A 26,519-nucleotide genomic window follows, 5' to 3' on the forward strand; every position below is an offset into this window, starting at 1 on the left:
AAAGCTGCTGGGTTCTAATCCCTCCACCAGGTTGGGTAAATCCAGCTGGGAACTGTTCTTGTGTCACTGCAGGATCCTTTTAAGCTGTTTGAGGGTTGATTTTTTTATTTTTTTTTTTTTTTAAGTCCAGAGCATCATTTCAGCCTTGCAGGGCTCCAAATGAAAGGACAACTATCTCAGTGACACCAGCGAGCTGTGCCTGGCGGACAGAGCTGCCTTTTAAGTGTCTGCAGCTTTTGGGAGCTGGGAGCGCTCTCAGATCATGCTCTGCTTGTTTTATTGATGATTAATGAGAGCCTTCGTGTTCGTGTGCTCTGGGAAAAAAAAAAAAAAAAGCTGACATCTCGCTGTAATTGCGTTTTTCTTTAATAAATACAGGGAAAATCTAACAGAGGCACTGAGGGTAGGAATTCCTGCGCCAGCCAAGCCTGAGGAAATGCCAGGAGAGAGCGAGCTGGCTCCTCAGGTGTGGCTTTTATCCACAGCCACTGGAAACAGGGGAAGTTCTGCGGGAGGGAGAAGGGATGAGATGTGGAGAGAGGCTGAGCACCTGGGGTACAGCCAGAGGGGATCAGCCGGGGCTGGCAGGAGGAGGAGGATGAGGAAGGAGGAGAAGGAGAAGGAGAAGGAGAAGGAGAAGGAGAAGGAGAAGGAGAAGGAGAAGGAGAAGGAGAAGGAGGTCACCCAGGGCTGAGGGCCCCTCCTCAGCCCCATCTCCCTCAGCCTTTCCCAGGCAGGGATCTGCCCCAGGCCCCTCCTCATCTCCAGGAGCTCCCTGTGCTCCTGCCCTGGGGATTCAGAGCTGCACAAGCACCCCAGATGTGCCTCCCAGAGCCGGGCAGAGGGGCAGGATCCGCTCCCTCACGCCTGCCCTGGAAGGATCATTATCCCGGGATGGTGCAGGGGTGCCAGGCTGGTGTCATTTCCCCTGCACACAGCAAGGAGAGCGGCTCATTTGACGGGAAATTTTCCCCTAATAGGTGCCTTTAAATGACAGGCAGGAAAAGCTCACCGAGCTGTGGGGTGGTGTAATTTAATGCTGGGTTAAATGATACAATCCAGTGCATTTTCATTAGATGTTCTGAGACGCTTCTCCAGCCATTTATGCTTTAAAGGCTGCCGGATTGCCAGCTGCAATAACTGTTTTGATTGCAGCCTGAGCTGATGGTGGGCATCCTACCAGAAAAATAATGGGCTGGGCTTTAATTACGGCACCTGCAGTCCCGAACGGGCGCCTGCGTCACCGCGAGCGGGACGCTCGTGCTGCATCCAGAGGGATCGGGATGACGTGCAACAGACGGAGCCGAGGGGCTCTGGGACAGGGCTGGGGGGTCCTGGCTGGGGGTTTGTTGGAAATGGATTTGTAGAGAATTCTCAAATTTTTAAAATTACGAGCGGTGTTTTTAGGTGATTGGCTTTTAAGGCGTTTGCAGCGTTGCGTGGCAAAAGGTGACAGGCCAAGAAACGCTTTTAATGTGTTGGAATTAGGAAATTGTTTGGCTTCTCTGGTGAGTTATAAAACCTCTACTGTCCCACCCTTCACATGAGACTGAAAATAGAATAGAAGTTTTTAAAACGCCTCTCAGTTGCCCCATCTCTGGGTCAGAAAAAGGCAAATTCGACAGGTGTTGGGGTTTGGGGGGAAAAGAAATGTTCAGGTGTGGCTTGAAGCTGCTGAGCAGAGCAGTCAGGGGGGCTCTGGCTGGGGCTCAGCTCCTTTCGGGGCTGCATGGGGCGGTGTTCCATCGGTGGTTGTCTTCTTTTGGAAGGACAGGTGTCTGCTAAGGAAGGCAGGAGCCTCCCTTGGGATAGAGATTGGAAACCCCTCCCTCCGAATTATTATAGTTTGGAAATGAAGGGGCTCTCAGGCAAAGATGTGGGAGTAAGAATTAGGTTCTTTACTTGGGAAATTAAAATAAAAATGCAGTAGTACAAAAAAACCCCGAGAGAGTCAGAACAGGACCTGACCCCTGTTGCTCAGGGCGCTGGTCACAGCCCGATCCAGCCCTCCTGCAGTGCCAGGTGTGGTTCTGCTGGAGCAGAGACGATCCTGCAGAAGGCTCCAGCGGTGCTGAGATGGCTCCGGTGTTCCTCTGGCAATCCCGGGCACACAGGCTGTGCTGGTGCTCCGAATGCCAGGTGTGATCCCGGTGGGAATGCCGGGCTCCTCCCCTGGGTGCAGCATCTCCCAGTGGATGATGGCATTGTCTCGGTGAGCCTGGGTGGCCCATGAACAGCAGATATCCCCCGCAGGGAGGGTGGGTGAGGAGCGCTGCCACACCTGCTTTGGCAGCTGCTGGCAGAGCACAAACTGCTGGTGGCAGCTGGCGTTCAACCTCAGGCAGCGCTGTCGCACAGGGAGGATCCACCCCGGGGCTGGAGCGTGTCCAGGGAAGGGAACAGAGCTCCAGGGAGCTCCTGAGGGAGCTGGGAAAGGGGCTCAGCCTGGAGAAAAGGAGGCTCAGGGGGAAATTCCGACTCTGCACAACTCCCTGACAGGAGGGGACAGCCAGGGGGGTCAGGCTCCGGGAACAGGGACAGGAGGAGAGGGAACGGCCTCCAGTTGAACCAGGAGAGGTTTAAATTGGATATCAGGGAAAATTTCTGCATGGAAAGGGTGGCCAGGCCTTGGAAGTGCCCAGGGAGGTTTGGAGAGCCCATCCCTGGAGGTGCCCAAGGAATTCCTGGAGGTGGCACTTGGGGACAAAGTGTGGATTGGGCACAGGTTGGACTTGAGGGCTTTTCCAACCTCCTGATCCTGGGATTCTGGGATTCTGCAATCCTGTCCCACCTGAGCCTCGTGGCCGTTGGGGGTTCTCACTGCCCTCTGCTCTCCCCAAAGAGATTTTTCTGTCCTGCTGCAAACTGGGAGCCAAACCAGGAAGATTTGCAGCGTCCGTGGCACACCTGGAGCAGAGCGCGAGGGATGCAAACAGAGCGGAGGATTTCTGTGTTGATTTGTTTGGGTACATTGATTTTTTGCAAGGGCAAGCTTATCAAGTGGCGTTCCTGGCGCTGGTTTCGTTTGGTTCCTCGCTGCAGGAGCAAAATTAAGCCAGTGAAAAACACATTGCAAACCTCACACAATCAGCGCTGGCTCCGAGCACGTTAAGGGGATAATCACTCAATAATCCATTTGGCTAGAGGTACAGAAGGAATGGAATATGATTATTCCTGCTGTTATTACTGCCCTCACCTCCATAAAAACAAGGAATGGAGTTTGCTGCTTTTTTGCCTTGTTAGTGTGTGTTTTTTGTGATTGCTGCCCTAAAGATCAGCGGTGCCAGAATTGCTGTTTGGTGGGGAATGATTCCATGTTCTGTCCTCCATTCCCATGGTTTAGATTTCTCTGGGCCGCAGATTTAGAGAGAGGGGCAGGAGAACAGTTACCAAGCAGGGATTCCTGCCAGTCCTGGCTGTCCTGGAGCTTTGGAGCAGCAGAGCTGATGTTTTGAACGTGGACGTGGTAAATGATCGTTCCTTCAAGGGGGTGCTGCCTGGGCTCTCACTTGGACAGGACAAGGACGTCAGGGAAGAGAAAAAAACCTCAGCTGTGTGCATTGGCTGGAGGCTTTAGAGGAGAAGTGGCTTTTCTTGTGATTTTAGTGGGAAGCAGGAGAAGCTCCGGCTCATTCCCAGTGCAGGATTTCCTGGGGAGGGCTGTGGGGCAGAGCGTGGCAGGTGCTGCCCGGGTATTTTCCCGATGGAAGCAGCATTTCCTGCTTCCTCCGGACTCAGCTTGGATTCAGCAGCGCCACCGGAGCCACGTGTGATGTCCTGAGGGGAGAGAGGCTTTTGGTGTGCAGGGGAGCAGGGTCTGGAGCGGGGATTGAGTGGGGTCTGGAGCAGGGTCTGGAGCAGGGTCTGGAGCAGGGATTCGAGAAGATTTTGGAGCAGGGTTTGGAGCAGCAGGGTTTGGAGCAGGATTTGGAGCAGGGTTTGGAGAAGCAGGGTCTGGAGCAGCAGAGTTTCGAGCAGGGTTTGGAGCAGGGATTGGAGAAGGGTTTGGAGCAGGGTTTGGAGGAGATTTTGGAGCAGAGTTTGGAGCAGCAGGGTCTGGAGCAGGGTTTGGAGCAGGATTTGGAGATTTTGGAGCAGGGTTTGGAGCAGGGTTTGGAGCAGGGATTGGAGCAGGGTTTGGAGGAGATTTTGGAGCAGGGTTTGGAGCAGCAGGGTCTGGAGCAGGGTTTGGAGCAGGGTTTGGAGCAGGGTTTGGAGCAGGGTTTGGAGATTTTGGAGCAGGGTTTGGAGATTTTGGAGCAGGGTTTGGAGATTTTGGAGCAGGGTTTGGAGCAGGGTTTGGAGCAGGGTTTGGAGATTTTGGAGCAGGGTTTGGAGATTTTGGAGCAGGGTTTGGAGCAGGGTTTGGAGATTTTGGAGCAGGGTTTGGAGCAGGGTTTGGAGCAGGGTTTGGCACTGCCAGGCTCTGCTGGCTCTGGGAAGAGGGAACCTCTGAGGAGCAGATCTGGTTGGGTTTATCAGTTTCTAGAGGTTCCCCTGGAAATTGTCTCTCCAGTCCGTGTGGAACAAACCCGGTGACAATTTCATGCCCTCGTGCACAGGCACTTCCCTTTTAAATCCCTGTTAGTAGAAAATACCGGTTGTGTTGCAATAAATGCTGCAGGGCAGTGCTGTTTCGGGTAACACTTAATTCCCGTGACTCCTCGGGGACAGCAGCTCTTCCTTACAGGTAAAGGACATGTTCGTGTTGCCCTGAATTAAAAGCAACATCTGCAAAGTGGGATCCTTTTAGCTCAGGGGTTGTGAGCAGAATCCAGGATGCAAAAAGCTCTGTTCAGAGGGAGCAGATCCACTCTGGGTAATGAAAAAAGCCCAGGCTGCACCAGCAAACTCCTGAGTGATGGTGTGGGGTGATCAGGGGAAGAGAAATCAGCAGGTTCTGCTTTTATTAAAGCTGCTCCAGGCATTTCCTGGATTTTTTTTTTTTTTTTTTTTTGAGTGCATGGGTGTTTCAGCAGGCCACTCTAATCGAACTGCCAAATTAATTAATAAAAACAACGACGCTTTTCCTCATCACAGTAAAAAAACTGAATCCTTCTGGATCCTGGCACCTTTGGTTATTAATAAACAGGAGCAATTGTCCTTCCAGCTTGTCCAGACGTCGGGTTTTATGCCGAGGGCCGGTCAGTGCTGACATTAAAACTTAAATCATGGGCTGGCAACTCCGTGAGCTCCGCCAATAACTGGAAATTTTGCTTCAATGAAGTTCTCAGGCAGGGCCTGTCAGCTCTCATCAGTCAGGGCTCAAATGCCTGTGAAATAATATTTAGGTTTGCTCAATGAGAGCCAGAGAGGAGGAGGGAAGTTCCCTGGCTGTCTCCGGTGATGGCTTTAAGCAGGAATTGCTTGGGCTGGGTGCTCAGGGAGATTTAAATGGTGCCCCCCCAAATCTGGTTTCGTTCTGTGGGTGCCTTTTCGTTCCATGTGAAGAGGGGAAATGGCCTGAATGAAAGAATATTTGCAGGTGTTTCTGGAAGGGTCAGAGAGCTTTGTGTCACAGGTGATCCTTTGCCCCCCTGGCACAAAGCCTGGCTGCTCTAGGTGGGATAAGCCTCGGGGTGTGCTGTAAGAAGCTTTAAATTCTCTTTTTTCCTGTTTATCTCCTGCTGCTCCTGCCCTCCTGATGCCTTGAGCACTCTTGATCCCAAATGATACCAAATCCCTTCAGTTCCTGCTGCTCCTGTGGTTTGTAGAAGTCTGGGTTTGGGGTTCCTGGAGAGGCAGGAATCCGCTATGGGATTGCTTTAAACTGGAAATCTGTCCAGGAATCCCCTTGGCCAAGCGGAAGGAGAAGGTTTGGAAGTTGTAAAACTCTTAATTTTGGGGAATAAGCTGGTGTGGGAATGGCTCAGCACCAGGGGTTTGTGTCTGCGATTAATGGAAGTCATTAATGAACAGGCTTTTGTAATAAAATCTGTATTAAAACATTGAGTCCATAAGGGAAGTGGATGGGAGGATGAGACACCAGGGCTGGGAGTTCCTGGATTTGTCCAGTTTTATTTTCTTCCCTTCCCTCTGATTTGTGCCCGTGTCCTGGGAATTCCTGCAGCTCCCAGACCCTCTCATGCAGCAATTTCATGGCTGTGGGCTTGGATTTTTTACCTCTGCGAGCCTCGCCAGCCTTTGCTGTGGCGCATTTTGGATCTGTCCCCACATAAAGACCCCGTCCTTGGCCTTGGGCTGGGCTGGGCGAGGGTGGGGAGGATTTCTAGAAACTTCCAGCCTTATCCACAGCAAACACTCTGCAGGCACTGCGCTGAAGGGTTTAATTCCTCCCTAAGATCCATTTTTTGCCCGTTCCTGTGTTCACTTTAATGCAGTCTGTAGAGCTCTTCGGTCAGGTTTTTATTCTGAGGTTCTCAAAATATTTCAGAGAGTTACTGAACAATGCCCTGGGCTCACTCAGCACCCCAAAATCTCCATCCCGGGGTGTGGGTGGGGTGGGTTCTGCTCCAGCATTCCAGGGTTGGGTTTGAGGAGTGCCCCAGGGCAGGTGTTGGAGACCAAGGTGTGAAGCATTGAAGGGTCTGGGACAGGACCAGTGAAGAATCACAGGAGTGAAGAAAACCTGTGCAAAACCCGTGCAAAACGGTGAAAAATGACAGCAGCACTTCCTGTGGTCAGGCAGAAGGTGGGGAAAGCCCAGGATTTGTTGCTGTCGGGCTGCCCCAGGTGTCCTGCAGCTCTGAGCTCCTTCCCCAGGAGCGTGGTGGGATCTGCCCCGCTCCTGGATTTTTCCTGGGCAGCTGAGGGTGACCTTGTGTGTGGGATTTTCCTGGTGGCTGTGACCTTGTGTGGGATTTTCAGGTCAGCAGTGATGAGTCTGACCCTGCTGTGGGTTTTTCCTGCTGAGTGTGACCTCACTGTGGGTTTTTCCTGCTGAGTCTGACCTCGCTGTGGGTTTTTTCCCCAGGCTGACAGGATTCCAGCTGCCTGCTCCCATCGTCAGCACCGGCCTCGTGCTGTCCCTGTGGCTCGTCAGCGACTACGCCGTGAGTGCCCAAGGCTTCCAGGCCAGCTACGAGGGTGAGTCCAGGAGGGTATTGCACCTCAGTTCAGCTTGGGAGGTGGGAAACTGAGCTGCAGAGTCTCTACCAGGATCTGCACATCTCTGCCTCATTGCTGTGTAATTTAATCATTTTTTTTCAGCATTTAAAAATGATGGTTCTTTCCAGAATAATTGGGTTTTTTTCCATTCCAAGTGTCCTCTGGCTGAATTCCCTGGAATGTCTGGGAAGGGTGGGCGTGACAGTGGGATTTCCAGGGGCAGTGTCCACGCAGGCACCAGGAGATTTGAATTATTGCGCTTCCCTTACATTCTCTTCACCCGTTCGCTATTTTGTTTTTCCCTCCCCTTCCTCCCCAAGCCCCGTGTCCGCTGCCACAAACGATGCCCAGCGCCTGTGGGCGTGCAGGGCTGGGTGTGAGGGCTGCAAACCCTCAAACACCGGGGCAGTGGAACCCTTGGATACCTGGAAAAAAGCTGTTTCACTGTGGAAGTCAGGTCATGACGCTGCGCGGCGCTGCCGGGGGAATGCCAAATTAACCGTGCTCAAATTCAACTTACACGGCTGTTGATTACTGAACCTAAAATGCTGCGCAGCTCCCCATAAATGTTTCCTTTCTCTTTTTTTTTGTTTTTTTTTTGTTTTTTTTTTTCCTTTGCTGGAGTCCTTAAAAATTATCATTAAGCCTGAGAACTTGTTGGTAATGAGTCCAACCGGGCAATTACCCCGGACATTCAGCCAGGGAAATGCCTTCACTGAGGTGATGCTGGAGCCTCGCAGCACTTCCTGCTATCACCAATTAAATTCTCTTCAAGTCCCCTGTAATTTCTGGTGAGATTCTCCAGTTCTCCGCTCCGCCTCGAGGCGCTGAGAGGGTTTTTGTCGGTGCTGGAGCCATCAGAGCTTGCAGGGGCTCGGTGGGGTCAGCTGTGAGGGCAGAGCTTGTCCTCGTAAGGTCAGAGAGCAGCTCTGGTTATTCCCAGGGGCTGGGTGTGAGGGCTGGCAGGACAGGGGAGGATTTTGGGACAGGTGAAGCTTTTGGGATAGGGGAGGATTTAGGGACAAGTGAGTCTTTTGGGATAGGGGAGGATTTAGGGACAAGTGAATCTTTTGGGATAGGGGAGGATTTTGGGACAGGTGAATCTTTTGGGATAGGGGAGGATTTAGGGACAAGTGAGTCTTTTGGGATAGGGGAGGATTTAGGGACAAGTGAATCTTTTGGGATAGGGGAGGGTTTTGGGACTGGTGAATCTTTTGAGATAGGTAGTGATTTTGGGACAGATGAATCTTTCGGGATAGGGGAGGATTTTGGGACAGGTGAGGATGTCAGGACAGCTGAGAATGACAGGACAGGAGAATCTTTTGGGACAAGAGAGGATTTTAGGATAAGTGAATCTTTAGGAACAGGCAAATCTTTTGGGATAGGTAAGGATTTTGGGACAGGTGAGGATTTGGGGACAGGCAATGATGTCAGGACAGGTGAGCTCAGCACCTGCTAGGAGGAGAGGAAAATCCATTTGCAAAACTGCTTTTTTCCCCGCCAAAGTTCACCATTTGTTTCAGATCTGCCCGTTTGCAGCCCCTCTGCTGGAACATCTGTCCGTCTCTGCGTGAGACCACGTCGCTCCCAAACCCTGGGACAGAGGACACGCAGCTGCTTTTGCACTTCCTTGACATTTCCAGTTCATTTTTTGGCATTTACACACGGCTCCTTGTACACTTTGTAATGTTTTTTTTTATTATTACCTCGATGCCGCAGGAAATCTTGTACAAAGGCTGGCGCCGGTGCTGCCCTTTAGTCACACACATCTGAAATGATCTGGAGTTTATTTGACTGGTGATTAGGAGGCTTTCAAGGCTCTAACTGAGGGGGAAAATAAATGTATTTAAAACTTAACCTGAGCCAGAGTGACAGAGAGAGCGTTGGCATAAATCAGAGCTTTATTTTGAGGGAGGGACAGGGCTTAGCTCGCTGGAATTGCCACCCTGAGCCTGCCCCAAAGCAAATTATCCTCTTATTTTGGGTGTTAATTAAGGCTGAATGAGGTGATACACGAGGTTTGGATGCTGTTGGAATGCTGCTTCAGTTCCTTGGGGATCTGGGGCTCAGGGAAGAGCCGGTGGAGGGAGAATTCCCGTTTAAAGGCAGAGCAGTGCGTGAGTCCCGCAGTGAACAGCTCTGGTGTGATCTGCCACCAAAGCCCGCTCATTATTCTCCTCCTCCCTCGGAGCCGTCCTTGGGAAATGGCACCAAAAGAAACAGAATTTTAAAATCGGGGAACAAAAGCTCTCAGGAAAGGAAAAAAAAAAAAAAAAAGAAGAAGAAAAAAAAAAAAGAGGACAGGAGGAAAGTTGGAGGCATCAAAGTGGCGCAGAACCATTTCCAGTGATGTCTGTGTGAGGATACAGCCGTGTCCTGGCATTCCCGTTCGTTGGGCACTCCCGAGGTGTTTCCTGGCACTCCCGAGGTGTTTCCTGGCATTCCCGAGGTGTTTCCTGGCACTCCCGAGGAGTTTCCTGGCACTCCCGAGGTGTTTCCTGGCATTCCTGTTCATTGGGCATTCCCGAGGTGTTTCCTGGGCATTCCCGTTCATTGGGCATTCCCGAGGTGTTTCCTGGCATTCCCGAGGTGTTTCCTGGCACTCCCGAGGTGTTTCCTGGGCACTCCCGAGGTGTTTCCTGGCACTCCCGAGGTGTTTCCTGGGCATTCCCGAGGTGTTTCCTGGGCATTCCCGAGGTGTTTCCTGGGCACTCCCGAGGTGTTTCCTGGGCATTCCCGAGGTGTTTCCTGGCATTCCCGAGGTGTTTCCTGGGCATTCCCGCTGTCCCAGCACACCCAGCTCAGCGGGACGTGGCGCTGGAACAGGGACAAGGCTGGGCAGAGCTGGAGAGCTGTGAAATGTCCCTGTGAGAATCCCGGCTTGGAAAAACCCTCCAGGAGCATCCAGGCTGAGCCATCCCCACCCTGACCCCAGAGCGCTGAGTGCCACCTCCAGGAATTCCTTGGGCACCTCCAGGGATGGGCTCTCCAAACCTCCCTGGGCAGTTCCAAGGCCTGGCCACCCTTTCCATGCAGAAATTTTCCCTGATACCCAATTTGAACCTCTCCTGGTTCAACTGGAGGCCGTTCCCTGCTCCCAGAGCCCGACCCCCATGGCTGTCCCCTCCTGCCAGGAGTTGTAGGGACAACGTGGAGTAGAACAAGCTCCAGGATGAGCTCCTGAGCTTCCCTGGAAGAGCTCTGGGAAGAGCAACCAGGAGTTGCTGTGTGGCTTAAAAATCTGAGAATGAACCCCCCTGGCTGCCTCCTCCTGCCAGGAGTTGTAGGGACAACGTGGAGCTCCTGGAAGAGCAAAAGGGGAAAAAAGAGCCCCTGGAAGGACAATGTGGAGCTCCTGGGAGGGGAGAAGGAGCTCCTGGAAGGGGAGAAGGAACTCCTGGAAGACCAAAAGGGCAGAAGGAGCTCCTGGAAGGGCAGAAACTGCTGGAAGGGCAGAAGGAGCTCCTGGAAGGGCAGAAGGAGCTCCTGGAAGGACAGAAGGAGCTCCTGGAAGGGCAGAAGGAGCTCCTGGAAGGACAGGAACTCCGGGAAGGGCACAAGGAGCTCCTGGCTCTCCAGAGCTGCTGCTCCAGCCCCAGGTGCCTCCGGAAGTTCAGGGATTTGAGGAACAGCTCCAGCGCCGCCGCTCTCCCTTCTCGACCTCGTGCTTTCAGGACTTCACGCCGTTCCCGTGCTGCAGGATCTCCCTCACTCCTCTTTCCCTCGCCTCTCTCCATCTCCTGTCTGCTCCCCTGCTCCCCACCTCACTCTGCCCGCTGGGAGTTCCCTGCAGATCCCAAATCCCTTTTCCCTGGGGATGAGGCGGGGGTTTGGTGCTCATCCCTCCGCAGGCTGGGAAAAGACCAAGGCTGGAGCTCCCCTGGCCCAGCCCAGGGGTGTGGACGGTGCTGCAGAGCTCCGGGGTGAGGGCTCCAGAGGTTTGGTGTCCGTCCCCAGATGTGGCACAGCTGGTTCTGCCCCACCTCACCCCACAGAGTCGGCAGGGACCCCAAAAAGGGCTCAGGGTATTCCTTGGTGTGGGAATTTCCTGTTCCTGGGTGCACACAGAGCTGCTGTGGGGCTCGAAAATTTGGGGAATGGATTCCATTTGGGGAGGGGAGAGGGGCTGAGAGCAGCACAAGTCACTGGATTTAGTGGCTGGAGTGGAAAAAGAGCCGAGGGCGAGCGTGGCAGGACCACTGGGAGTGAAAAACCGTCGGCTTTTTCTTGGGAAATTGGGAGAACAGAGAGGATTTCATTTCCATTTCAATAAAGCGCTTTGATCTCAAGGTAATTTTTTTACTTACGAGCTTCTAGGAAGCACCAGCAGCTCAGGGAGCTCCACTGCAGCACGTCTCATTTAGAAAATATTTAAATTAAGTGCTTTCATGCTTTCAGCAGCCCTAAATTTGTTTTCTTTCCTCGTTTACTGTCCCTTGAATTCAACATGATTTCCTAATTAGCCCCGCTCACCCTCAGTCTGGGGGATTTTTCCTTCTTTCCTCGCTGATTCTTCTCTCAGCCCCAACCCAGCTGTGGAGCCCTGAATTTCCTTTCAGCTGCAGAATTTTGGAGGCGGTTATAAATAAACCCGGTTAAATTTGACAGGGACGTGAATCTTGACAGCCTCAACGGCTGAAAAATCTCCCTAAAATTGTAGAAATGCTTGTCCTGGGAGATGTGTGAGGCTGGACTGCAAAGAGGAATTAATTCCTCTCCTTGCTGCCTCACACCTGAGGAACTCGCTCAGAGCTGACTTAAAATAAATCAGGCAAGTCCGGGACAATGGGAGGAGAAGTGATACCAACTCCACAGAAATAATAAATAAAGCAGGGGATGCAGAGCAGGTGGTTTATTTGTTCACTAATGAAGGGATAAAAGAAGATTAAATTATTAAAGTAAATTCAATTATTATAAAATCACCGCCTCCGGATGCTGTGTTAGACCAGAGGGTGACAAATCAAAAGGGATTTAAGGAAAAACACAGTCACGGAAGAGTTTGGGTTGGAAAAGACTTCCCAAATCCAAGCTCGGAGCAATCCCCGCCTTGTCAAGCAGAGCATGGGGTTGTATTTTCATTTATATCCTTGTCAGGACACAATTTATAAATCTGGCTGTAGAAGAGGGGCACAAATTAAAAAGTTGTTTTTTTTAATATATATACACACACATATATAATATAAAATAATATAAATTATGTTTAGACATATAAATATTGAGGAAAAAATATATTTTAAGGGGATAGAGATAAATACAAATATTTTTTTAAATTAAGCAATATTTTAAAAAGGAATAGATATAAAATATAAAATAGATCTAATTAAAAATATAATCAAAGAGGGCTCTCTAGAAGTAGAGGGATGCAATAATGTCGGTTGCTATTTTTTTAGGAATACTCAACCATGGAACTTAGATTTTTAATTTTGGGGTGGGGTTTTTTTGGTTTTTTTTTTTTTTTTTCTGGTGATCCAAAAAGCCAAAAACACCTGGAGGGCCCCAGGCTCCTTTTTTTAAAGGGATACAAAGGGATCTAAACCAATAAGTGACTATTTTAAAGATATATAAACACAAAATACATGAATATTTAAGTAAAATATAAAAGAAGAAAGGGATGCAGGGTTGGGTTTTTTTTTTTTTAGGAACCTTCCCATTTGTAACTTAGAACTTTAATTTTAGGGCGGGTTTTGTGGTGGTGGGTTATTTTTTTTGTTGTTTGTTTAGGGGTGGTTTTTTGGGGTTTTTTTTGTGGTGTTTTGGTTTTGGTTTTGTTTTTTGGGTTTTTTTTTCTTTTTTTGGGTTTTTTTTGGTTTGGTTTGGTTTGGGTTTGGTTTTTGGTTTTTTGGGTTTTTTGGTTTTTTTTTTTTTTTTGGTGGTCTGGATTTCCCCCCTTCCAAAGTTCCGTGGGAATTCCCGGAGGGAGCCAGCGCCCTTGTGCATCCCTGAGGAATTCCGGGGGATGAAGCTTTCCCTTCCCAAGACATCGATGGCAGCTGCACCGAATTCTCTCTGCAAACACTGGGGGCTGATTGAGAAGGCGCAATTAGGGCTGCACGAACACTGCTCATTTTCAGGAATTAGAGGCGTTTAAATCCCGAGGGAAACAGCCCCGAGGAGCCGGAGCTGCTTGGAGATAAATCCTCGGCTCTTGCTGGGGCACAGGCGGCTCATTCTTCACGGGCCCTTTGCGGAGTTGTACAAACAGATGGAGAAAATACAATTAAATGCTGCTTCCCGTTCCTCTGGGAGCGTTCCTGGCTCTGGGATTTGGTGGGATGCTGCTGCACTTCTCCCTTTTCCCAGCCGGCGTTTGGCTTTGCAGCCCCTGTTGCTCATGGATCAGTTTGAGTTCTTGTTGGTGTTGGAAGCGCAGTAATCGAGATTTTTCTCTAAAAGCTGCTCCAAATGAGCTTCTGGGTTTGATGGACTGACACTGTCCTGGGAGGAGGAAAACCCAAACCAACCAAAGCCAAATAAACTAAAAACCATAAACCCAAATAAACTAAAATCCCACAGACCCAAATAAACTAAAAACCACAAACCCAAATAAACTAAAACCCATAAACCCAAATAAACTAAAATCCCACAGACCCAGATAACCTAAAACCCACAAACCCAAATAAACTAAATTCCCACAGACCGAAATAAACGAAGACCCACAAACTCAAACTAAAATCCCACAAAAGAAGCTGAAAACCCACAAAAACCAACCAGCCAAAAATCCACAGAAACAAAACAAATGAATGACTCGCAAACCAAACAAATTAAAACCCACAAACTCAAATAAACTAAAAAGACACAAATCAAGCTAAAAACCACGAACCCAAACCAACTAAAAACCGCAAACCAAACAAACTAAAAAGACACAAACCCAAACAAATTAAAATCCACAAAACCCAAACAAACTAAATCCCCACAAACCCAAAGAACGAAAACCCCAAACTAGAGAACGCACAAAGGCAAACAAAAACCCCACAAAAGCAACCAAACATTCCGCTGTGGATGTTGTGGATATGAAATATCCAAATTTCCGGGTGTTAATGAGGTGCTAAATGCAGAACGAGCTGGGGAGTTCTGATGGGGGATTGGGAATCCTGGAATGGTTTGGGTTGGAAGAGACCTCGAAACTCATCTCATTCCAACTCCCACCATCCCAGCCTGCTCCAGCCTGGCCTTGGACACTCCCAGGGATCCAGGGGCAGCCGCAGCATCCCTGGAATCCCATCCCAGCCTCTCCCCACCCTCCCAGGAAGGAATTTCATCCCCATGTCTGAGCAGAACCTTCCCTCCTTCAGCTCAGACAATTCTATCAGCTTTTGACATTTTTATTGGTTTTATTCCTCCTGAGTTTCAGGGGCTGTTGTGGGCTGGGGCAGGGTCAGGTGGAGCTGCCTGACGTGCTGAGGTGTTTGGAAAATGGGGAAATGATTCCTGAATATCCACATTGGATCTTCCCCATCCCTATTCCCGAGCGGAGAGCCGGGCTCCGTTCAGAAAATAAAGTTCACAGCTTGTGGTGATAAAGCTCGTGAAATCCTGGATTTTGGGGTGTGCCAGCACAGGGCCTTTAATTTACCTTTTTTTTTTTCTGCAAGGTATCAGTCCCTGGATTCCATGGAAAAGCAGGAGAGCAGAGCAGGATTGTCAATGCTATTGAGTGACAGGGTTGTTTTACACAGGGCAGTGTCTGCAAGAGGAGATGGATAATTAGATTTCAAGCGTAGCCCTGCATTGATTCCGTCCCCAATTAAGTGTTTTCCACCTCATGTGTAAAATCTGGTTTGCCTTGAACAGGTTTTTCATGGGGAATTTTTTTTCCGTGTCCCTGTTGCCAACCTGCAGCTCCTGGTCCATTTCCATGGGCCGCGGATTGGAAACGAGGGATTTGGCACGAGTGTTCCCTGCCAGTGACGCGTGTGGAGTGGTGGGTGGGAATTTGGAGGGAGAAATAGCCCCTGGTTGGTCAAAATCTCTCACCTGGGCTTTTTTATCCCAAATTAACCCGAATTCCTGCCAGTGCTGCGGGTCTGTGCCAGCACTGGGAGAAACTGCGGCCTGGCAGTGAATAAATTCCTTGGTTTGGGGTCAAAAAGAGCCCAAAACTCCTCCTTCAGCGTTCAGACGGGAGCTGCTGTTTTCTGGACAGCTTCCAGAGCGCAGAAAGCCACCCGAGGGATCCAAAGCTGGCTTTTAAATCCCATTTTGCTGTTTATTCCCAGTTCGCTCCGGAACAAAAAAGGGCCGAACAGAGCTGGAACTGTTCTCCTGCTCACAAGCACATTCCAGCCAGTGCCATTCCAGCCTCGGAAGGGGAGGGAACGGCAAACTGGCATGGCAGGGGTGACGCAGTTATTCCTGCCAGCCTTGGCAGGAGCTGTGCCAGTGCTGCTCCGTCGCGTCCAAGGAATTTTGGGATGCAAAACCCAGCAGAGGAGCCAGGTGTCTGCCCCGTGCAGTGTTGATGAGCTCGGGGCTGCAGCAGGTGCTCAGGCGCTCATAAAGCAAAAAAAAAAAAAAAAAAAAATCTTGATTAGAGGGTGAAGAAATAAATGGGAGTTTAGGCTGTGCCGGCTGCTGGATTTCCCTGGGAATTTGGGAGTCTCGTTCGTGAGCTGACGCTTCCTTAGGTGGGAAAAGGGGCGGAAAGCAGGAGTGGGGCTGTTCACTGAGCTTGGCTCTGCATCCAGGAGCTTTCCATGAGTTCCCGAGGTCAAATACCCGTGGGGTTGGTGCAGCTGAATGAGGGGAAACGCCTCAAAAGCTCCATTTCCATGGATTTTCCTGCCTGTGCCTCTCCTGTGGGCTGGGCTGAGCCAGCTGGAGCAAACCAGGTGATTCCAAAGGATCTTCTCGATGGGGTCACTTCATCCCAGAGCGTTCCTCAGGGCGGGAAGCTCAGCTGGAGCGCGTGGGTTTTGGGGAGCATCCAGCGGATTTCCTGCGGGGCCGGATGGACCCCCGGGTGGCCGAGCTCGTGGTGTTGGTCCTGGAGTGCTCAGTGGGATTTTTGAAGCTGTGACATCCTGGAATGCCTGGCCTGGGGGTGGAAGTGCTCAGGAATCACCGGGGGATCCCTGTCCTGGACCCCGGGGTTGGGTGTGGGCTGTGCTGCTCCCATTCCTCCGGAGTGCTCCCACTGTGATGCCTTGGGAGGGCTGAGCTGGAAGAGACTGGACAGAAAATAAAACAGAGATTTATTGAAAGGCCTTTAGGGTACACCTTGGGCAGGACAAGAGCCTGGCCAGGGCTAACCCAAGGTGGACCCAAAATGGGCACAAAATGGACACAAAACGTGTGGGAAATGGATTTGTAGAGGAGTTTTAAAGCCTGACAGAAGGCTCACACAGGGTCCACAGCCCTAGAGACAAGTTTCAAATGATGGCCTGGCAAAGAGACTGGATGCTTTGGAGAAATAGAACTGTGAAAGATGCATTGTAGTGGAACCCACAAAGGGTGTTTTTAGATGATTTGCTTTAAGGCATTTGCAGCATGGTGTGGCAAAAGCTGACAGGCCAAGAAACGCTTATAATGTGCTGGAATTAGGAAATTGTTTGGCTTCTTATTGTGAATTGTAACACCTGTGCTGTCTCACCCTTCACATGAGACTGAAAACAGAATAAAAGTTTGTAAAATTCTTCTCAGGAGCCCCATCTCTGTGTCAGAAAAAGGAATAATCCAACAAAAATGGACAAACGGTCATGAGGCCTCACACTTTTATAAGTTTTGTTCCATTTGCACATTGGGGTTTCATTGTCCAATTCCAGCTCCAGGTTCTGCAGTCCCATCCTTTGGGGCTGAACACTTGTCCCAGCTGTCCTTGGTGTGCAGCAGGAGCAGGATTTGTTTTGTGTCCCTGCTCTGTGCAGAGCTGAGTGACCCTGAGTGTGAGCTCAGAGCTGCACCTGGGCAGCGCAGAACCTGAAACGCAGCAAAGATAAAACCTGAGGCACCGATTGTTCCAACAAGGGCAGAGGGGAAAAACTCCCACTGAAATCCCTGTGGGTTTGGGATATCCCTCCTGCTTTTCCCCTCCCAATCCAGCCCAGTTCCAGGACCGGATGATTTTCCCTCCACCAAGATCCCGAACAACCCCAACTCCCCGGGCAAGGAAGAGTCAAACCTTCCCGTTCTTCTTCCCCTTTTAGCCACGCAAAAAAGATTTTTTTTTATTACTCCAATGAGCTCCCAGCCAGTCTGCCTTAATATCCCACTAATTGATTGGAAGGCCTGGAAGCAGCAGAGCTAATTAGCATTTGCTGACTCAGCCCCAGCAGATATTGACCCACGTTTGCTGCGGCCCCGAATGAAGCAGAGGGAATATTAAGTGTCTCCTGTTGGCGTGTGATTTGCATATGCAAATGAGCCCAGTCAGCGCTGGAGAGAGGCCGTGCTAATGCTCTGCAAAATGGGAGCCTCGATTAAAGCCAAGTGAACGTCAAGTGACGCTCGCTCCAGGGTGAGGGGGGAGAGGGACAAAGCGCTGCAGGAACCTCTGAGGGGGCTGTGGAGCTTGGGTTTGGCTCCGTTTGGTGCTTGGATTCGGTTCAATTTGGTTCTTGGGTTTGGCTCCGTTTGGTGCTTGGATTCGGTTCAATTTGGTTCTTGGGTTTGGCTCCGTTTGGTGCTTGGATTCGGTTCAATTTGGTTCTTGGGTTTGGCTCCGTTTGGTGCTTGGATTCGGTTCAATTTGGTTCTTGGGTTTGGCTCCGGTTGGTGCTTGGATTTGGTTCAATTTGGTTCTTGGGTTTGGCTCTGTTTGGTGCTTGGATTCGGTTCAATTTTGTTCTTGGGTTTGGCTCCGGTTGGTGCTTGGATTTGGTTCAATTTGGTTCTTGAGTTTGGCTCCGGTTGGTGCTTGGATTTGGTTCAGTTTGGTTCTTGGGTTTGGCTCCGTTTGGTGCTTGGATTCGGTTCAATTTGGTTCTTGGGTTTGGCTCCGGTTGGTGCTTGGATTCGGTTCAATTTGGTTCTTGGGTTTGGCTCAGTTTGGTGCTTGGATTTGGCCAGTTCTGGTGCTTTGGTTTGGTCCATTTTGGTGTTTTAATTTGGCCAGCTTTGGTGCTTGGATTTGGCCCATTTTGGTGTTTGGATTTGGCCAATTTTGGTCCTTTGATTTGGTCCATTTTGGTATTTTAATTTGGCCAGTTTTTGTGCTTCGATTTCGCCCATTTTGGTGCTTGGATTTGGTCCATTTTGGTGCTTGGATTTGGTCCATTTTGGTGCTTTACTTTGGCCCATCTTGGTGCTTTAATTTGGCCAATTTTGGTGGCATCTGGCAGCGGAGCCCTCAAATCACCGAATCATAAAATGTCCCAGGTTGGGAGGCGTTGAAATAAATAATTTCTGTTTTCTTCATGTAGGAAAAGCCAAATCTTTATTCACATCCCTTATTTTATCCAGTTTTCACAGACCTTATGTGCAGCCTTGGCTGGTAGTTTTCTCGCTTCTCCCTTTATTGGTCAGAAGGTGATTTGTGCGAACATTCTAAGGTTCAGGTTCTTTACATTTTTCCTTTGTGGGTCCTCACGGAACACATCTAAAGTTTGTGCAGGTGCAAACTAAATTTCCTCCCCGAGAATAAGTTGTTGTGCTAACGAACTTTTCATTCCCAAAATTGTTTTGTATGAGAGCCTGCAAGTTATCCGCTCTTAGCTAAAGCAGCAGGGCCTAATCCGTGTTTTATAATGGATTATTTATAACATATATATATATATATAAAATTTTCTATAACTACATATATATAAAACACATTTTGATAAAGATAAAGATAAAGATAAAGATAAAGATAAAGATAAAGATAAATACATATATATATATAACTTTTAACTTATATATATTACATCTACATATATATAAAACTTTATAACATCTCTTACCTGTCTGCAACAGGGAGGGACCCCAAAAATCATCCAAGTGCAGCTCCTGGACACCCCAAAAATCCCATTTTGTGCTTGACAGCATTGTCCAAACCCTCCTTGGACAACACTTGCCAAAGCTGGTCCAATAATTTCAGTGACAAAGTGAAAAACTCACCAAAATCAGGAAAATTTCGTGTAAACACCGTTCCCTCCCCAGTTTTGTGCAGAAAACTGCAACAGGTCCCAGTTTGTTCCTGAAAATCATCTTTTCCACATCCCCCTTTGTGCTGGGAGTGTTTAATCCCTAATGAATGCCTCCTAATTCTTAATATTTTTTTTTTCCTTTTACTGCAAGAACTTTAATTACTGAAGAGTGCTTAATTAGCAGATGTGGAGGGCTGATAGGAGCCATGCCCACTCGAAAGGGATAAAATTGAACCTCTCCTGAAAGGGAATTTGGAGTATCCCGAACCTTCCAACAGCAAATCTGGCCATCAGCTCTCAGAAAAAAAATGAGGATTTTTGGAAATATTTTTATTTTCTGGGCATTGAACGTCGTTGTTCATAATTATTCCAACTCCAGCTAGTCAAGAGGGATGGTTTCAGTTTGATTTGCCCATTTAATGTCCTGTATAAACTTCATTATGAGAGAGATAATTGAGTTTGGAAGAGCTGAGTGCGTGACCTTTCATTTATGCAAGAGACGGGGACTCAAATGTGTTATTGAAGGCATTAACGCCCTTTAAGTGGAAATTTTTTATTGGCTCAGCCATAAAATCCCTCCTGTTGGGTTTTAGTTTGGGCTTCCGGAAGATGTGAGGAGTGGAATTCCACCCTGATCATTCCCCAGGGCAGGATTTTGGGGACGTTTAATAGGGGTTAAGTGAAGATGGTGTCCTGTGGCTTTTCCATGAACCCAGCAATCCCCAACAACAATTCCCTCAGCCAAGGCCGCTGTGGAAGGTGAATTTTGGCTTCTCCGGCGCAAATTGTGCTGCCAGCCTGAGGTGTGACAGGCAGAGAGGGAAGAAACCTCCTCTGCCGTGGAAAAAAGGGAAAAAAACCCCAAGATATCCCCCCAAACGACCAGCAAAACCCAGGGGAAAGCTTTTCCTGAGGGTTTGAGCTTTTCCTCACTTGTCCAACAGCTCCGTCCGTCCCTGGACACACAAACTCACCTGGCTTTGTGTTCCTGGGGAAAAAGGAACGGAAGAAAAATGAATCCGCCTGCACAGGACCCCTGGGATATTCCCCAGTCCCACCCTGTGGTAAGAAAGAGTCTGGGATGTGGTTTGCGAATATATTTGGGCAAATATATAAATGTGTTTATAGTATTTACATTAAACAAACAAACAAACAAACAAACAAATAAATAAATAAATAAAGTGCATTAATGTGTATTACTATGATAATTTATATCAAATATACATCAATATATTAAATATACCAACAAAACAAACACATAGCTACATATATGAACGTATTAAATACGTATATTAAATTCATTCATATATGTAGCGCATATGATTATTTTATTGGTGTATAAACTGCAGATATTAATATAATAATGTATATTAAATATACACTGATATATTAAATAAATATACAAAATATTTTATATAATAATGACATTATAACAAGTTTATAAATAAAATATTTTATATAATAATATATAAACATATACACCATGTATATTAATGTATATTAATACAATAATGTATACTACATATACATTAATATATTAAACAAATATACCAATAGAACAAACATGTTAGCTACATATATGAATATATTAAATACATATATTAATAAAATGTAAATCCAGGTGTTTCTCCTCTGCTGGATCAGACTTCCACATCCAGCAATCCCTAAAAAAAAAAATCCCATGAAAAGCTGGGAGTGCATTTCTGTCCGAGGGGGAAAAAAAAAATGAGCTCATTCAATTCAAAATAGATCCTGGTGCCAAGAAAAAAGGGGTAGAAATTCACATTTCTGGCCTCGGTGGCTGGGAATGAGCAGTGCAGAATGGAGGGTGGGGAATTTGGCAGCTCCGGTGTTATTCCATAAACAGGCACGCCTGGATATTTTCAGCTTTGCACAAAAGCTGAGGGGAAAGAAAGAGTAAAAAAAAAAAAAAAAAAAAAAAAAAAAAAAAAAAAAAAAAAAAAAAAAAGAAAGGCAAAAAAAAAGAAAGAGTAAAAAATAGGCATGGGAAAATCAGATTCCAAGTAACCCATTCAGAGCACCCAAAACTGATCCTAGAGCAGGTTGTTTTGTTTTTCACCCCCCCTTTTTTTTTTTCCCTTTCCCCCCCCCGCTTTTTTATTTCTCCCTGATGGTTTTCAGGAAGAATTTGTCCTTAAATTACTTATTTATTACTCTGGAGCCTCTGAAATTGGGCTGGAATTCGTGTCTGCAGGGTCCATGCCTTCTCCTCTGGGCCCTGGTGGAGCTGGAACGCGGAAATCTGATCTCCTTGCTTGAGGAGTTCCGTGATCGTTTTGCCCTGGCCTTGTGGAGGAAGCAAAATTGCAGGAATATTTTCTTTCCTCTCGTTTCCCTCCCCATTTTTTCTTTGTTCTGGTGTTTTTTTCCCGTGGCTGGGTGTCCCACCTGTGCAAGTCCACATCCGTTTATCCCCTGGATTTGGAAACATCTCTGGTCCAGCTTCTTCCCAACCCCTCCATCCCTTCCAGAGCTGGTTTTGCTGCTGGAATTCTTTTTTCCCCGGTGCTGTGTCATTGAATTCTGTGGATTTTCCCCTCCTGCAGATTTAATCCCTTTAGTGCTGCTTTGCAGGGCTTGGCTGGAGCTCAGGGATGTCTGAGATGGGCATTGGAGCCATCCTGGATTTACCAGGACCTGGAGTTTGGCGTGGACTTCTCCTTTCATATCAAAAAAAAATTACATAAACCCTGCTCAGTGTGAGGGAAACAAACAGGATTTGAAGCCCAGGAGTCTCCGAAATCTTAATGGAACCGACAGAGAGGTGGTGCCAAAATTATCCAGAGAAATGGGAGCAGTTTGTTCCACAGGCTGTGTCAGAAATTGTTGGATTTGTGTTTTTGCAGAGTGCCCTGGACAGACACCCAGGTCCCAGAATGTCCTGGAATTCATATTCCAGCCATTTTGTTATATATTTATAAATATTCATAGATTTAATGCTATAAACTAAACCAGAGGAATCTTTTTTTCCCCCACTTAAAACACCTTGGAATAATGAATATTGTTTTTATCCCCCTCTCATCCTATAAAATTAAACCAGGAGCTCAGAATGGGAGGGAAAAAAAAAAAAAAAAATCTATTCCCTACAATAATCCCATTCATTGGGTTTTGGTGGGAATTCCCAACCAAGTCCCGGTGTTTTTAGCCCAGACCATCTTCTCCTGATGTTTCAATAACGGGATTTTGTGTCCTCGGGAGCTGGTGGCTGCTAAGGAAGGAATTCAGCAGGGGGGAGGAAAAAAAAAAGAAAAAAAAAGTCAAATTCCTTGTTCCACGTTTGTAATTCCGTGTGAGCGGATCCTCAGCGGGCCAGAGCAGCTGGAATTTGGATATTTTACAGGAAAATCCGTGTTCTGCTGCAAGGGCAGTGGAGCAGAGCACAACAAAGCCCCGGAGCAATTTGTGTGAGCAGCAATCGGAGCCCTGAAATTCCCCCTGGAAACTCCAGGGGCGGGTTGGAAGCGGAGAGGCTGGCAGCAGAGGAGGGACATCCCGATTTTATATATATATATATATTTTTTTTTTTTTTTTGGTGGAGAAATCAGATGGGAACGGAAAGTTTGGGGAGCTTGGAGAAGTGTCGGGTTGGTGTGTTGAGCCTGTCCAGGTTGTGCAGCCCCTGGCATCCTGATTTTTATGGAATTCTGGGCTCTGCAGCCCCTGAATTGCCAATTTCTGTGGAATTCTGGGCTCTGCAGCCCCTGGCACCCTGTTTTTTATGGAATTCTGGCCTCTGCAACCCCTGACACCCTGGTTTTTCTGGATTTCTGGGCTCTGTAGCTGCTGAATTGCCAATTTCTGTGGAATTCTGGAGTCTGCAGCCCCTGGCACCCTGATTTTTATGGAATTCTGGACTCTGCTGCCCCTGACACCCTGTTTTTTCTGGAATTCTGGGCTCTGCAGCTGCTGAATTGCCAATTTCTATGGAATTCTGGACTCTGCTGCCCCTGACACCCTGTTTTTTCTGGAATTCTGGGCTCTGCAGCCCCTGAATTTCCAATTTCTGTGGAATTCTGGAGTCTGCAGCCCCTGGCACCCTGATTTTTATGGAATTCTGCAAAACCCGATTTCGACACAAACCGGTTTCAATAAAACCTGATTTCAGCAAAACCTGATTCCAGCAAAACCTGATCTCAGACCTCCCAGCGCTCCCAGGAGCACGTGGGTGGATGTCTTTAAACACCACGGAAGCTTTTTTCCATTTTCCCTTCCCGTGGGTGACGGGAACAGCTCAGCACCTTCCCCGTGGTCCCGGCTGGGAGCAGCTCCTCATTCCCAAACATTTTCCAACACTCTGGAGCTTGTCTGGGACACAGCTCCAGGTGTCCAGAGGGACAAAAAGCTTCAGAGTTTTTGCAGTGGGGAGTTCATTAGATCCCTCCCTCCTTTGTGGGATGCCTGGAACTTTCATGGGGTAAATCAAACCCGTGGAAGGGTTTGGGCTGAAAATACCTGGTTTGGCTCCGTGTCACAGAACCGGGGAATGTCCTGAGCTGGGAGGGATGAAGGATGATCCAGTCCAGCTCCTGGGCCTGCACAGACACCCCCAAATCCCTGTGCATCCCTGGGAGTGGTGTCCCAACATTCCTGGAGCTCTGGCAGCCTTGGGAATGCTGGGCAGCAAAGCCTGATTCTAATAAAACCTGATTTCAGTCAAACCCGATTTCAGTCAAACCTGACTTCAGCACCCTCTGGGGGAAGAACCTTTCCCTAAATCCACCCTAAACCCCCCTGTCCTGGCTCCAGCCATTCCCTGGCTCCTGCCCCTGTCACAGGGAGCAGAGATTGGAGCTGCTCTCGTTTCTCTCCTCTCATTTCCCCTCTGCAGAGCTCCACAGAGCAGAGATTTTTACTCTTTCCACGTGAAACCCCACATCCCAGAGGGGCTGTGGAAAATCCTGCCTCTGCGGGGGTCAGAGTGGTTTGACCACGATTTGGTGGATTTTTAATATCAAATATTCAAGGCATGAACTCATGGGCTCTCTGGTGGGCAGGTGAAGGGGACTTGGTGGAACAAACAGATTTTTATTCCTTCTCCTTCGTCTCAGCAGCTGGAACATCTGCACCTGGAACATCTGTGGGTGCTCCTCCTGCTCTCCCAAAATTTAGCAGAGGGCAGGTTTGAGTTGCTTACAGAGTGATTAAAGTACCAGCTGAAATCAGGAGTGGATTGGGGAGAACCTGAATAGAACTGGGAATGGGAATTATTTTGAGCTGTGTCTGTTGGATTCTCAGTGAAATTTGCCTTTTTTCCCCCCTCTCCACGCTGGAACTGAACGTGGTATTTTTGTCTTTACATTTACACCCCTTTCAGATGGGTTTTTTTTCTCAGACCCAAGTCAAACCTTCAGCTCAGCGATGGGAAACTGAAGCAGTGTTTTTGCCCCAAAGTGGAAGAAAATTCAGTTGTGAGACCTTGAGGTATCTGGGGTTTTTTGGGGTTCAGTCCAGCCCCTTTCTCTTCCCACTTGCTCCGTGTCCTTTAAAGCAGATCCGGGTCCCGTTTCCATGACAATGTTTGTACAGGAGATGCCTTGCAGTATGGATATATAGATTTTTTTTTTTTTTTTCATTTGTTCCTGGTGTATTTAAGGTCTCCTTGAGTTTGGAACATCTCTTCCGCATTAGTGTTTGAGGATAGACACTCAGCTTTTTGGGTGAAGCTTCCCAGTGTCTTGCCCAGGGAGAGAGGAGGGGATGAGGTGGGTTTTGAGTAAAAGGGAGGGATGAGGTGGGTTTTGAGGAAAAGGGAGGGATGGGAGCGCTCCTTGTGTGCTTGGTGTCTCTCCAGCTCATGCCACCTGGATTTTTATGGAGTTTCTGGGCTCTGCAGCCCCTGACAGCCCAATTGTTACAGAATTCTGGGCCTGCAGCTCCTGACACCCCGATTTTTATGGCGTTTCTGCCACGGGTGAAGACTCCCTTAGCAGAAATTCCCTTAGAACTGACACTAAACACATTCCCAGCCTGGAGAAGCAGGGACTGCCTTCCCAAAAACCAGGGCTCAGGAGGGAGGCACAGCTTTTCTCTCCGTGGGAATTGCCTGCTGCTCTTGGGAAGGGCAATTTTTGTGGTTTCCCTGCATTCCTTTGGATTTTTGGGAAGGGTTTTGGGAGAGCGCTCCCAGCGCTCGGGTTTTCCACCCTGGAAAGGTTCCTGGTGGGGGCTGGACATTTCCCCCTCCCTCCCAAACCCCTGTGCCAGTGCAGAGGGCTCAGAAGGGGCTGCTGGTGATGGGAAGTGGCGGGCAGGAGGCAAATGTCCCTGCAGGGGGATTGGGAATCATCCGGAGCACCGTGCCGGCTGAGGGCGGCGTGAGTGTCACCGGCGTCCTCAGCAGTGCCAGCAGAGTCCCCTCTGCCTCCCCCGGGGCTCAGGGTGCTCCCTGCAGCTGAGGAGAATCACGGGGAGCTGACAGCAGCCCGGTGTGGCTGCTCCTGCCCTGGAACAGGAGCTGGGGATGTTCTGTTCCAGGGAGGATGTCCCTGGGAGCACCGGGGGTCATTCTCACCGCATCAGGGCGCCTCTGCGTGATGTGATGCCCTGGGGAGGCTGAGCTGGGGCAGAGAATCAGGTGATGTGATGCCTTGGGAAAGCTGACCTGGACTGGACAGGGCTGGAGAATAAAGCAGATATTTATTGAAAGCCGTTAGGATCCACCTTGGGCAGGACAAGAGCCTGGCCAGGGCTGCACCCAAGGTGGACACAAAATGGGCACAAAATGGTCACAAAAATGGACAAAAAATGGCTGCCAGGTAACAAACTCTCACACTTTTATAAGTTTTGGTCCATTTGCACATTGGGGTTTCATTGTCCAGTTCCAGCTCCAGGTTCTGCAGTCCCATCCTTGTTTGTGCTTTTGGGCTGAACACTTGTCCCAGTTGTCCTTGGCAGGGCTTGGGGTCACTGGGGTGCTCCATGTGTCACCTGGGTGTCCCCACAGCTCCGTTTTCCCTCTCCCAGCCCTCCCTCTCAGCTTGCAGAAGCCTTTGGAAGGGCAGGGGGGGATTTCACAGCACATTCCTGCTCTCCCTTCTTCCCAAGCGAGGAGACTGAGTCAGCTGAGCCCCACCGAGGTTAAACCGTGAGTGATGCACTTCCTCAGAGCTGGGGCCAGGAACCCCCGGAATTCCCAGCTTCCACTTGCTCCAGCTCCTCTCAGGCTCCATAGGGTCTGCCTCACACCCACAAATAAACAGGGGTAAACGTGTTTGCTTTCATTTTCCACCTGCCTTCGGAATTTATCCCTCCTCGTTTAGCCCCTCTCACAGTTTCTCTTTCCCTGTTCCTCCTTTGGGAAGGTTGGCTGCCCCAACCCACCAAATGCTCAGTATTTTCGTCAAAAATACTTCCCAGGACATCAACCTCATG

The 26,519-nt window shown here is 48.9% G+C and overlaps 1 protein-coding gene across 1 annotated transcript in view; it reads left to right on the top strand.

The window, feature by feature from the left end:
* The window catches only part of CSMD2 (CUB and Sushi multiple domains 2), a 242,166-nt gene that overhangs the window by 33,849 nt on the left and 181,798 nt on the right, over positions 1–26,519 (top strand). Inside the window, exon 4 of the mRNA XM_040085973.1 lies at positions 6,935–7,047. Coding sequence (XP_039941907.1) covers positions 6,935–7,047 — 113 coding nt within the window. The remainder of the gene's footprint in view (positions 1–6,934; positions 7,048–26,519) is intronic.

Source organism: Hirundo rustica, chromosome 25 (assembly GCF_015227805.2).
Source record: "Hirundo rustica isolate bHirRus1 chromosome 25, bHirRus1.pri.v3, whole genome shotgun sequence".
In the NCBI taxonomy this organism is placed as follows: domain Eukaryota; kingdom Metazoa; phylum Chordata; class Aves; order Passeriformes; family Hirundinidae; genus Hirundo; species Hirundo rustica.